We start from the raw sequence: 14335 nt of genomic DNA, 5'->3' as shown, positions 1-14335 counted from the left end.
TGCAGTAAAGAAGACAAAAACGTATCACTTTCATAGGGAATGGAAGGCGGTCTTTTTTTTCCCCACGATGTCATTTTCGAAGTGCGTTTGGCTCATCTGCCAGTGTAGTGTAATGTGGAACGGCATTGTCGAACTGATTATGTTACTAACCGGGGAACTCTGGGTACGTAGCAAATGCTTACTGTGAAATCCCCCAGTCTTATAGTTCCCCTTCTTCTACATAGAAGGAACTAAAATGGGTTATATCCTAACCCTAACCTAACTTTTAAACAAAAGTTGATAAAAAGGTGTACACATTTATGGACATTCGCTGTTTTCGTCTTTCTGAGACGTCCATAGCAAACATGAACACTTGGCAAGAAGTTGTCGAATGGCACATGAAGCATGGATGGGGATGTTTCAGACTGGCCGGAAGTCTACAAAATGAACACACATGCGCATTAATATATGCCCATGTGCATTAATCACAAGGAGATTTTTCATCACCGGGAGCGCTCAGACTGTCACACCAGCCACCAGGTGCTTGCCTTCGATCCCCACCTCCAGGCCTGTCTCCAGAGGGGGGCCCTGGTGACCCGTGTCAAGTTTAGGGAAACTAGGTTAATTGGGACAAACAAACCCCTCTACCACAGTAAGGTGACAGCTCAAGGAGAGAAAGTGAATTTTCTATAAATAAAATCCCAAATTATAAACATGAAACTGTTCAAAAGTCAGTCTTTTCAAAATTTCTAATTTTTAGATTGATTGAACGTGGTAATTCTCGGTTATATTTGGAAAACGTATATCACGTTAAAGATGAGTATAATGGGATATGACCGAAGAGCCAATCACAACTGTTGACTTTGGAAGCTTGATGCGATATGAAAAAAAAATCAGATTTTATTTCCATCCATCCATTTTTTAGGCGCTTATCCTCACACATGTAGTAGCCTATCCCAGCTGTCATTGGGCTGGAGGCGGGGTACACTGAACTTGTTGCCAGCCAATCGCAGGGCACATCAACACAAACATCCACACTCACAATCACACCTTGGGGCAATTTAGAGTGTCCAATTAATGTTGCATGTTTTTGGGATGTGGGAGGAAACCGGAGTGCCCGGAGAAAACACATGTACAACATGCAAACTCCACACAGGCAGGGCCAGGATCGAACCCTGGACCTCAGAACTGTGAGGCCAATGCTTTCCAGCTGAGCCACCATTTTATTGTTATTTTTAAAATATAATTAAAACTGTAGTCCAGTAAATTTACAAAAACAACTCTTTTTGACTATACTTTTTCTCCCAGCAATGTAATGATTAAAATGGCAAACGTTTTTGTGAGTAATTACTTATTACTTGCTAATTACTGTAGCTAATTATATGTAACGAGATTACCTTATAGAATAATTTTGTTACATGTAATTAATTACTCCCAAAATGTAACAGATGGGTTGAACGTGGCAGAAATGTGATTTTTAGATTCTTTTTTCCAAACAATAAAAATTTTATCTCAACATAAAAATATAATTTTGCCAGTACGCTACATGTTTCACTTGTAACACGTCTCTTCCTCATCATCATGATAACTGAAGCCGGGGCTTCAAAACCTCTTTTTAGGTGCTGCTGCTACTACCAGTATGAGGAGGTCATATATACTGCTGCATGTACTCGACCGCAGTGTTACCCAGTCAGCGCACGTGTGTGTGTGCGCCTGTCACTCAGAGGCAGAAGAAGGAAGAAGACAGTCAAAATATAGAGGAAATCAGAGTGACGCTGGTGCAGACATGGACCTGCGCTCTGAGCTACTTAAATCCATCTGGTACGGCTTCACGGCACTGGATCTGGAGAAGAGTGGAAAGGTCTCCAAGTCTCAGCTGAAGGTGAGTGTTTGTCCTTCATCTACTTTCTACTTCCCTTCATTTCCTTGCTCAAATTCATACTAATTTTCACAATGGACCTCTCTTGTGGGGGTATAGGAAATAATGGGAATCAAGTCCACATCACAAAACAGTGTTTAGGGCAATACAGTTCTGTGCCACTAGACCTGTCAGATCACAGCCTGTTGGCCTAAGAATAAATAACATAAGCCTTGTGTGCGTATCAAAAGAACATTGTTATGTTGGGAGGACAGACAACATGGAATCGTGTTGGTTATTGTTTTCTCTGTATGTAATCAATGCCGCCTCTGTGTTTTTGCTTGACCTCATGGAGATGAGGTCACTCCAACTCACACTTGATTCCAGCTGCCTTCATGTTCATCAGCCCCATGACAGGGCTTATCCCCCCCATGCACATAACTCTTGTACAACAGCGTACTTATGTACCTGCTCTTAAAAGCTGCAAGCATGGCCTTGATAATAACACATGTTTTTCTCTTGAGTGAAGACTTGAGACAGGATGTGGTCAGAGAGTTCGAAGTCTTACAGCATGTGTCACAACACTTTCAGGTGAAAGAACTCTTTGCAGTCTGTTTAATTAAAGAACAAAACTTACATTAATTTTGTTACAAATACTGTGACAGCTAAATGTGTTTTTTTTTTTTATTTCTTGAATTTATACGTCTGTGGTTTATTTGTTACCTGTTAATGACATTGAGTGGCACTCACTGCAATGCATTAAAAATACTATCATATGGTTTCTGTTACAATAGCATACACCATATTTTATGAGTGCCATACAGGAAAGAAAATGTTTTACTGTGAAAATTAAGACCTACTCTCACCAAAATAAATTTGGATTAAAAAAAAACAAAAAACACAGTAAATCCCATTCCTTTTTTCACAAAATTGTAATCTAGAGAGAATCGTCATATCTGTCAATTCGAAAATTCCCACCTTATTAAACCAGTCTTATTTATTACTTTATTTTCTAATCTCATATTAATTTGAAATAATCTGAAATTAAGAAGAAGAAAAAAAGACTGCACAGTGGCGCAACCTGTTCGGGTGTTGGAGGACTGGGGTTCAAATCCCGGTCCCGGCTGTCTAGAGTTTGCATGTTCTCCCCATGCCCATGTGGGCTTTCTGGTTTACTCCCACACACCAAAAACATGCATGGTATGTTTTTGGACACCTTTGACAAATAAATATTAAAATCACACAAGTAGCTTCAAAACTGAAAAGCTATATAAAAATAACGTTTCTACTGCTCATCACTGCCAACTAGTTTGTGCATTCCATAGTCAACCAATGGGGACAGTGCTTGTGGATATAATCCCAAGAGTGGACTGAATGGATTTTTTTACTCCAATAAATTTTTTAGGGGCGGTATGTTGGAGCAACTGGTTGGAGCGCTGGCCTCACAGTTCTGAGGACCGGTGTTGATATCCCGGCCATGCCTTTGTAGAGTTTGCATGTTCTCTCTGTGCCTGGGTGTGTTCTCTAGGCGCTCCGGTTTCCTCCCACATCGTGAAAACATGCATCAATTGGAGACTCTAATTTGGCCGTAAATCTGATTGTGAGTGGGAACTGTTGTCTGTCTCTATGTGCCCTGTGATTAGCTGGGGAATAGTTCAGGGAGTACCCTGCCTCTTGCCCAAACACAGCTGGGAAACCATCCAGCAGACCCTAGTGAGAATAAGTGTTACAGAAATTGATGGACAGGTGATGGATGTAATTTTAAATGTCACTACATGAGTATTTTATGGAGAGCAATATTTGTATGGGGGGGGAGAGATCAGTCCTTGGGGGGGATCAGACTATGAGCCTTTGCTTCTTCTTCTTGTTCTTTTCCTTTTGGCTTGTCCCGTTAGGGGTCGCCACAGCGTGTCATCTTTTGCCATTTTAGCCTATCTTCTGCATCTTCCTCTCTAACCCCAACTGCCCTCATGTCTTCCCTCACCACATCTATCAACCTTCTCTTTGGTCTTACTCTTGCTCTTTTGCCTGGCAGCTCCATCCTCAGCACCCTTCCACTAATATACTCACTCTCTCGCCTCTGAACATGTCCAAACCATCAAAGTGTGCTCTCTCGAATCTTGTCTCCAAACATCCAACTTTGGCTGTCCCTCTAATGAGCTAATTTCTAATCGTATCCAACCTGCTCACTCCGAGCGAGAACCTCAACATCTTCATTTCTGCTACCTCCAGTTCTGCTTCCTGTTGTTTCTGTCATGCTCCTGGATTCCAGCCAGGGCTAGGCGTGGCCGTCTAATCTGAGGGTGCACACCTGCGCCTCATGAACACTGGTTAGACCCAGTACATATAGGACCCGGGGGACGACTATTACTCTGCTAGATCGTTGCTCTTCATGCCTCGGTCCCGCACTCCTGCTTTCTCGACTTCTGACCTCCGTGCACCGACCCACGCCTGTTCATTGACCACCCTCGTAAGCCCATTCGTACTGGTACTACGGATTGTTTGGACTGTCTACCTGATCTCAGACCTCGGACCGAATAAAGGTTTCCTCTGTACTGTCTGCTGTCTCTGGAGCCGTGCATTTGGGTCCACCCTTGAGCCCCACATCGTGACAGTTTCTTCATTGCCACCGTCTCTAATCCGTACATCATGGCCGGTCTCACCACTGTTTTGTAAACTTTGCCCTTCATCCTAGCAGAGACTTTTCTGTCACATAACACACCAGACACCTTCCGCCAGCCTTTCCAACCTGCTTGTTTCTTCACTTCCTTAGCACACTCACCGTTGCTCTGGATTGTTGACCCTAAATATTTGAAGTCCTCCACCCTCACAATCTCTTCTCCCTGGAGCCTCACTCTTCCCCCTCCACCTCTCTCATTTATGCACATATATTCTGTTTTACTTCGGCTAATCTTCATTCCTCTCCTTTCCAGTGCATGTCTCCATCTTTCTAATTGTTTCTCTGCATGCTTCCTGCTTTCACCGCGAACATCATTCTCCAAGGGTATTCCAGTCTCACCTCATCTGTCAGCCTATCCATTACCACTGCAAACAGGAAGGGGCTCAGAGCTGATCCATGATGCAGTCCCACCTCCACCTTAAATTCTTCTGACACACCTACGACACATCTCACCGCTGTTCTGCTGCCATCTTACATGTCCTGTACTATTTTAACATACTTCTCTGCCACACCAGACTTACGCATGCAGTACCTCAGTTCCTCTCTTGGAACTCTGTCATATTTTAATTGGACACTCCAAATTGCCTCTAAGTGTGATTGTGAGTGTGGCTGTTTGTCTCTATGTGCCCTAAGATTGGTTGGCAATCAGTTCAGGGTGTACCGCCTCCTGCCCGCTGACAGCTGGGATAGGCTCCAGCACTCCCTGCGACCCTTGTGAGGATAAGCAGGGAAGAAAATGGATGGATGGATGGATGAAAAGCAGCTGTGTGACAGCTATCGGAGGTGGTGCCGCCCAGAACAGGGGCCGAGCCACGTCCCTCACGGCAGTGGCCAGGCCATGCCCGTTAGAGACTCATAATTGCTGTATACTCGGATCCATGTCAACAAAATAATACGGCCACAAAAAGACAATTTATTTCTGTCGTATTCCCATATATGACAAGGGTAAGCAAGAAGAGAAGAAGAAGAAGTAGAAACTGATGCCCAATGTGTGTGTTTTGTATGTATTCTACAGGTGTTTAATGTTTAGAATAACTGACTGCAGAATGTAGGATCAAAATGTGTTTATAATTGCACAACAATACATTTGTTATTGGTGAAATCTAAATTGTACTAAATTTACATATCTTTTTCTTTTTCTTTTAGATTGTCCCGTTAGCCACGGCGTGTCATCTTTTTCAATCTTAACTATCTCGTGCATCCTCTTCACTAACACCCACTGTCCTCATGTCTTCCCTCACAACATCCATCAACCTTTTCTTTGGTCATCCAACTTTGGTTGTCCCTCTGATGAGCTCCTTTCTAATCCTATCCAACCTGCTCACTCCGAGCGAGAACCTCAACATCTTCATTCATGCTACCTCTAGTTCGGCTTCCTGTTGTTTCTTCATTGCCACAGTCTCTAATCCGTCCATCATGGCCAGCCTCACCATATATTTATATCATATATCATATATTTTATAAACTTTGCCCTTCATCCTAGCAGATACTCTTCTATCACATATAACACCAGACACCTTCCGGCAACTTTTCCATCTTGCTTGTACGCGTTTCTTCACTTCCTTACCACACTCACCATTGCACTGGATTGTTGACCCCAAGTATTTAAAGCCATCCACCCTCGCTATCTCTTCTCCCAGGAGCTTCAATCTTCCTCCTCCGCCCTTCTCATTCACGCACATATATTCTGTTTACTTTGGCTAATCTTCATTCCTCTCCTTTCCAGTGCGTACCTCGATCTTTCTCATTGGTTCTTTGCTCCCTGCTTTCACTGCAGATCACAATATCATCTACGAACATCATGGTACAAGGGGATTCCAGTCTAACCTCGTCTGTCAGCCTATCCATTACTACCGCAAACAGGAAGGGGCTCAGCGCGGATCCCTGATGCAGTCCCATCTCCACCTTAAATTCTTCTGTCACACCTAAGGAACACCTCACCATTGTTCTGCTGCCATCATACATGTCCCGTACTATTTTAACATACTTCTCTGCCACACCAGACTTACACATGCAGTACTACAGTTCCTCTCTTGGTACTCTGTCAGAGGCTTTCTCTAGATCCACAAAGACACAATGTAGCTCCTTCTAAGCATGAAACCATACTCTTGCTTGCAGATACTTACTTCTGTCCTGAGTTTAGCCTCCACTATTCTTTCCCATAACTTGATTGTGTGGCTAATCATCTTTATTCCTCTGTAGTTTCCGCAGTTCTGAATTTTGCCTTTGTTCTTAAAAATGGGGACTAGAGAACTTTTCCTCCAGTCTTCTGGCATCTTCTCTCCTGCTAGTATTCTATTGAATAGGTTTGTCAAAAACTCAGCAGCCATCTCTCCAAATTGCTTCCATACCTCCACAGATATGTCATCAGGACTAGCTGTCTTTCCATTTGTCATTCTGTTCAGTGCCTTTCTAACTTCTCCCTTACTGTCCAATGCCACTTCCCAGTCATTCACGCTTATCTCTTCTGCTCTACCTTCTCTCCCATTTTCTTCATTCAATAGCTTCTCAAAGTCCTCTTTCCATCTACTTAGCACACTACTGGTACCATATATAAGTATACCCTTCACACAAAAATGAAAAAGACTGTTCTCTTGGTGAGCAAACCAACCCTTTATACTGGAAACAGCACTTCGGCCAATGCATCATTGCAACAATTTTGTTGAGTGCATTCTACGTTGCTCTCCTGCTCATTTTGTATATTTTCCTGAAAAACAAAACAAAACTGCAGGGATTGAAAATCACTGAAAACCTCTCCTGGACTACACTTGTTGCACTATTTTTGCTGTTATGTAATACTGGTATTTTGTTGTTGGCACACTTTCAGAGATTTACTCCTCTTTGATGTTTCCCAATGCTCCTCCCCCTCCTTTTGTGGATCCATTCTTTTTTCAGGGGGGATTGTGTTGCAGACAGGATCCAAATTGTTTTCTGACCTTTGTTCTTCTTTACTGTAATAATGTAACAGAAAACATAATTTCATGACTATGTTACTGGTCCACGATTAAAATTCTTATTATTGTATTGTTCTCATGATTATACTACCACTAGAATTCTCCCTCCACATCTGGACATCAATAGTTTGATGAATTTATCGTCAAATATCTTTCATATTTGAAGGAGGGCTGTCTGTCTGGATCCGGTATTGATATATTGCTATCAACAACAAACTAAAAGAATATATAGTTTTAAAAACAGCAGCCTACAATCAGTTGTGTGCAGGAGAAGGGAGAGTCTCACAACCAGCTATTTTAGGCATTCTATCTTCCTTTTGACCTCGAAGCTATAACTATAAGACTTGGGAAAAATTCATTCATTTAAAAAAGAAAAACAAAAGGCACCTTAGAAAAAGGGCAGTTTTACTTCCATAATAAAAACTGCAAGGGCTCAAGCCCCCTTTAATGTTTATGTTTGTACATGCCTGTATGTCGGTGTGGCACGGGTGAGGCATGTGCCTGTTCATGTCCATGTCCATTTTCTAAGCGGCTTATCCTCACAAGGGAGCCTATCCTAGCTAACTTTGGGGAAAGGCAGACTACACCCTTAAAGCCCGGGTGTCATCCCTATAAACATTCTAAAATAGATATTGTAATGAAAAATACATATAACAGTATTCACTTCAATGTCTGTATGAGAGGCCCTGTAGCTCAGTGCTTAGAGCACTGGTTGGTAAACCAGGGGTTGTGGGTTCGTATCCCACTGGGGCCTCCACTCCCTGCGAAGGGTTGCGTCAGGAAGGGCATCCGGTGTAAAAATTGTGCCCAATATTTATGTGCGTTCATCTGAGATTATACGCTGTGGTGACCCCGTAAGGGACAAGCCGAAAGAACTTTGACTTTTACTTTTTACTTCAATGTCTATACGGAAAAAAATGGAGCGGTGAGCGTGTCATCCATGCACAAAGTTGCGCAATTGAGTGTCCCTCGACATCCAAATGGTCGCCATATTAGTCACGTCATCCGTTCTTGACATCAGCGTCACTTCCGCCGTTGAAAACACGCAGTACCTGCTACTACGGAAGCGGAACAACAGAGATATTCACATTCACAACGCCCCTTCTGACACCGAAGTTCTTTTCAAAAAGGACAACACCACACAACCGAGTGAAGTTACCGGGGCAATATTACACTATTGTTTCGAGCCCCCAGGACAATATTACTCTATTGTTTCGAGCCATATTCAGATGATATCCGATCACGGCCAAACCACATCCCGTCCGATCCACTCCCGCGGTGGAGATGAGCCATCGCAGCTTGCCATCGGTGTGGCTTATGACAGAGCCGAGCGGTGCTGCTTTAGTCACAGTCGAGCCGGGGCGCTTGATGCGCGCACGTGACTGAGTAACACATTCTCGGCTGAGTTCTTCAGAGCCGCGCCCGTCGCAAAGCTCGACGGGCAGCCTTCGCAGAAGCTGTGACCGCCGAACGCGGAGCCTCAGCCGTGTGCCTGGGTTTCGTGGCATATAAGGAGGAGGTGGAGCCTGGCTATGTTGCTTTTAGGGGTAGGTTCAAAGTCACCGCATTACGCGATGAACACTATCGAGACATTGTTGGCTGGGCGACACACACATCGACACATTTCATACACAGATCTTTTGTTACGTTATGAGAGAGACTGATTACGTGGTCCGCCCCACGCTATTATTATTTTCGTAGCTGTATACACACCTACCTGTTATTTGGAACCCACGAAGCGCTTGTCCTCTTAACCCGTGCAATCCATTTTTCACAACGAACAGGGTCTCTTTCAAACTTATGAAGGGTAATTCCATTCTCCCGAGTGTTCAAGCTATGTCCAGCAATGCAATGAGCTGACATTTTGGTTAGCACGAAGGAACAATTAGCTACCTTCCCGCAGGTAAAACTAATGGAAACAAAGAAGTCCACTAGGGGGCGCCTCTGTCCTGTACGTCACTTCCTGCTTCTTCTCGAAAACAAATCTCTCGAGAGGATTTTCATGGCGGGAGTTACAAAAAGCTGTATACGTCAAAACCATGTTTTGTGGTGAAAAAACACATGGGACCATATTGGCTGTGGGTTTTTCATTAATAATATACCAAAAATCATCCGTTTGACGACACTTGAGCTTTAACTGCTCGCCATTTCATTGTGTTTAAATCATTATTTAGCAAAGTTCACCAAGTGTTTGATTGTTGGCCCATTAACAGAAAGTGAGCTGGCTGAGATTGGACCTATGGATCACATAAGAGAGGGTGCGATTTTGAGCTGGCCTTTCACTCACATTCATGTATATTGAACTGGCCTCAACACCCATCGCTGGTGACAATGAATGGGTGGGATACACTTACCATGTTTTGTCAACACACAGTCTTCTTTCTTTGTTCATTCGTTCGACTTCCATGCACTCTTTTCCTCTGGGCTGGCCTTCTGCTGCCACTCCCTAACCGTAGCCATGCTCACCTCCTCTCTGTCTTTCAGCTTCTCTTCGCTGATTCTCATTTGTAAGGTTGGGAGAAAACCGGCCACCTCTTTTGCAGCTTTTTCTGTGGATGCATTTCCCTGTGTGATGATGCCGGTGCCTTTGGAATGCCCTTGGCATTTAATAACAGCTACAGCCTTAGGTAACATGAGCGCATCCCTGCAGTGTGGATTACCGGATGGGCAGAGGCAGAGTCAGTGTAAATGTTTGCCGTGACTCCTTGGGCTACGGCTTATGCAGTTTTGACAGCTACTATTTCGTCTCTTTGTGCTGATTGGATGACGGTTAATTTTTCGGCCACGAGCGTTGTGAATGTGTCTCCCATCCAATGAATTACTGCGAATCCCGATTGTTGGCCTTCTGGACCTTTGAAGCAACACCCATCTATGCACAAAGTCATTTCTGGGTCCCTTACTGGCGTGTCATACAAATCACTTCTGAGTGTATTTTCTTCCAAAACCCGTGGTGTGCAACAGTGTGGTTCTCCTTCTATCAAACCGTCAGCCATATTGATACCTTCATGGGTGATCAAAATGTTTGGTTGCTTCAATGTCACCTCAATTTGTCTTCGTCGCCCTCCTGTCATTGTAAATGCTTGGCTTGTAACATATTGAACCGTTCTGTGTGATGTTCGGATGGTCAATGCAAAACTATGTCTGATGTTTTTTGTACCAGTCGGGCCAGGGCAGATGTGAATGTTGCGCATACTGAATCTCTTTGCTTGTATTTTTCAAGTGGGGTGGACGCATATAAGCAAACATTTCGTTCATCTCCTCCCTCTTTCTGGAAAAGAACAGCAGTAACGCATCCAGGTAAAACATTTTACAATAGTTAAGGATGGCTAGCGCACCAGCAGAGCACAGTTGCTGTTTTAAAGCAATAAATGAGTCTTCTGCTGCAGGTGTCCAATGGAGAGGGTGGGTCAAGTTTCTCATCCCCTGTTCATTGACAAGTGCCCGCAGTGAGTGTGTTAACTCTGTGAAATCACGCACATGGTGTCATGAGTAATTGCACAAGCCTAAAAAGGCGAGCATTTGTTTGACGTTTGTAGGCTGTGGATGGTGTAGAATGTCGTCCTTGTGAGAAGGAGACATGGCCATACCTTGTTGTGAAATAAGGCGTCACAAGAATTAAACTTGAGGGCGGGCAATTTGAAGCTTGGTTTTTGAACACTTCAAGCCAACCGTGGCTAAATGAGCCAAAAGTGAGCGGGTGGCGTCAATGCAGATTATTTCAGAAGGAGCAGCAAGCAAAATGTCATCAATATATTGTACCAGCAGTACCCCGTCTGGAAGCTGCAACAGAGCCAACAGTTGTTTTTCCAAATAAGTATTAAAAATTCCGGGTGACAACACAAACCCTTGTGGAAGACAAGTGTATGAATAACATTTGCCATTCCATTTGAATGCAAACTATTTCTGCATGCTTGGGGCTCCAATGGGATGCAGAAAAAGGCATTTGCCAAATCAATGCAAGTCAAATGTGTGTGGGAAGGGAAAATTTGGGAAAGGGTCAAGTGGAGACTAGGAACGGGTAGTGAAGGTCTCTTGAATCAATTGTAGGAATTGGGTATCAGAATACTAATTTTTCATAGAGCAGTGGAAAGTATTTCCGTCGGGAAACTGTAGAAAAACTCCATCAGGGCTGCATTTGATAATTGGGACAGTCTCGATGAGGAGATCCCTCCCCATTAAATTGACTTGGGCATACACAAAAGAATACATGAGAGTCTGTGAATACCATTGAGTGGTAACAGGCGTGGTGCGAGGCAGGATAATTTCTTCAACCTTGAATCCAATAAGTGGAATGCTATCAGCCATGAGGGAACATCCAGGAGGCATCGCCATGACGGTGGAGTGTCTCCCTTCAGTGTCAGGTGCAACACCTCCCACTGTCAGGCTGATCATTGGTTCCTGCAAGCCGTACTCAGGGCCCCATCGTTGCAGGTAATGGCACAGGTAGCAGCAAGTACTGCTGGTTCGGTGGTTGCATGTATTGGCCAGCAGGTGGCCCTAGTTGGATGGGTGGGGGAGCGTGTGGTAGCTGTGGAGGTGGAGCTACGGATAGCGCTCCAAATGGAGCTTGCTGACATGGCCACCATGGCCCACCATACTGTCCTTGCCCCTTCCTCTGTTGGCCCACTGTTGAGGGAGGTGCGGTGCGCGGCAGTCACAAGCCCAATGTACCATTTTTCCACAGTTGAAGCACGCTCCTCTGGAGCGGGGTCGGTCTCCCTGGGTGGCTTGCCAGTCAATGTAGCGCTGCTGTTCGCCGGTGGCATTGCAAGAACAGAAATAGACACCCTGCGCAGTGACGGGGCCGGATTGATGCACATAACACTTGCCACTATTAAGCGCATGAGGAGTTTGAAATTGGACCTCGGAATCATTTTGTTTCCATAAAGTTTGTAATTGTGACATGGCCAGTTGGGATTCAGCATTTTTACGTTTTTCTACTTTTGTGTCAATTTCTTTGGTGGTGTAGGGATTTGCGAGTTTCGTTGCTACGCGTGTTCACGGATTAAGGAAGAGATGACAAATGATTACACGCGTTAAAGGATTTATTACAAAGGAATGTGCAATACAGACGTCCAGGTCTTATCTTGGTATCTGCCACACACGAGACGTGTGTCTTCTGGCAGGATCGCCCAAGAAGAAGACAAAAGCTGCCCGGTAACACAAGGTCTTTATGTGTATGGGTCCATGGTAAAGGTGGCTTACCCCCCTCTCAAAAATAAAAAAAATATCAGTAGAACACAATTGGCAATGCAATCACGGGGCATGTCAACATTATGACAATCAGGAAGCAGTGGGAGTTTAGTATCATTTTCAAGGGGAGCAACAGCAACAATAAAATCATCTTGAGGAGTGTGTCGGGCCGGGGTTCTCATGAGGATATAATTACCGCGGCCATCAGCTGGGGCACCAGTAACCTTCTCAATCAGATGGGTTAAAAGAGAACGAATACAAGGAATGCAACAACATCCATGGAGGGTGAGAATAGAGGCGAAGACAGCCAGAGAGTTGAAGATTGATGAAATGACACCCTTCCATTTTGTCACGTCCCATCGGAACGAGAGTAGGACCCAAATGCAGGACTCGGAAGATGCAAAGTAGTTCAAGGAGACACGTTTATTATATGGAGAGGTAAGGGATCGAGCAGGCAGTCCGATGCAGCAGCGGTAGTTGGGACGTCGGGCGAAGAGAGCAGGTGAGCGGACAGGCAGGAGTCGGTACACAGGAGAACAATCAAAGCAGGCAGAAGTAACGAAGGAGTCAGGCTTACAAGGTTGGTCGGAGAACGGACGAAGGTCAGTACACACAGGTTCAATCGGGGATACTGGAGCACACGAACGGGACATGAAGATCAACGAACTGGCCCCGGCCAGTTGTCATCGCGGTCATATAAATCCACAGCATAATCAAGCTGCATGAGGCGCAGGTGTGCACCTCCCAATCAGCGCACCCGCGCGGACACCCGCACAGCTCGTGATGGAGCGGCAGGATCATGACAGTACCCCCCCTCAAAGGCACGGCTCCCAGACGTGCCTAAACGAAAAAACAGAATAATTAACACAGGCAGGGGTGGGCGGAAGGAAGTCCGGAGGAGGGCCCACCCCCGAACCCCAGTCTGGTGGCCATCCAGGCCACCAAACGCAAGGCGTCCGGGTGGACAGGTCAGGAGGACGACCCGGACGGCAAGCACCAGGGTCCCCACAGAACGATTCGGGTGGACGACCTCTGTGAGGAACCAAACGACGAAGCAGGAACCAGGCAGAGGCAGGCAACTGCTCCGGACGAGAACCTCCCACGCCGTGGTTGCGAGACGACCAGGTACTGGTCGCCACTGAGGCTTGGTCAGGAGGCAGCCGTGGATTGGTCACCAACAAGGCCAGGTCCTGAAGCGGCTGGGCGCCCTCAGGAGTGAAGAGGATGATGGAGCGCAGGACCAGAGCCATGACCGCCACCATCCCGAAGTCTCTCCAGCTCCAGGGTGGCTCCACAGAACTCCCCAGCTCCTCCTGGACAGGAACGTGAGAAGGCGGCAACACCATCGCCACCTCCTGGACAGGAACGTGAGAAGGCGGCGACACCATCGCCACCTCCTTGACAGCAACGTGAGAAGGCGGCGACACCATCGCCACCTCCTGGACTGCAACGTGAGAAGGCGGCGACACCATCGCCACCTCCTGGACAGCAATGTGAGAAGGCGGCGACACCATCGCCACCTCCTGGACAGCAATGTGAGAAGGCGGCAACACCATCGCCACCTCCTGGACAGCAACATGAGAAGGCGGCGACACCATCGCCTCCTCCTGGACAGCAACGTGAGACGGCGGCGACACCATCGCCTCCTCCTGGACAGCAACGTGAGACGGC

General features: G+C 45.7%; 1 protein-coding gene across 8 annotated transcripts in view; it reads left to right on the top strand.

Moving 5' to 3' along the window:
• Window positions 1-14335, top strand: part of LOC133492743 (differentially expressed in FDCP 6 homolog) — a 99974-nt gene that overhangs the window by 42385 nt on the left and 43254 nt on the right. For 7 of the 8 annotated variants that reach the window (XM_061805407.1, XM_061805352.1, XM_061805361.1 and 4 more), the window contains one exon: window positions 1599-1861. In XM_061805407.1, the coding sequence (XP_061661391.1) occupies window positions 1619-1861 (243 nt within the window). In that variant the 5' untranslated portion in view covers window positions 1599-1618. Of the gene's footprint in view, window positions 1-161; window positions 520-1598; window positions 1862-14335 lie in introns of those variants that run through there. The other variant, XM_061805413.1, reaches the window with a different exon arrangement.

This window comes from Syngnathoides biaculeatus, chromosome 2 (genome assembly GCF_019802595.1).
Source record: "Syngnathoides biaculeatus isolate LvHL_M chromosome 2, ASM1980259v1, whole genome shotgun sequence".
Taxonomy (NCBI): domain Eukaryota; kingdom Metazoa; phylum Chordata; class Actinopteri; order Syngnathiformes; family Syngnathidae; genus Syngnathoides; species Syngnathoides biaculeatus.
Note: the sequence above shows the minus strand (reverse complement) of the source record. Positions and strands in the feature narration are given on the sequence as shown.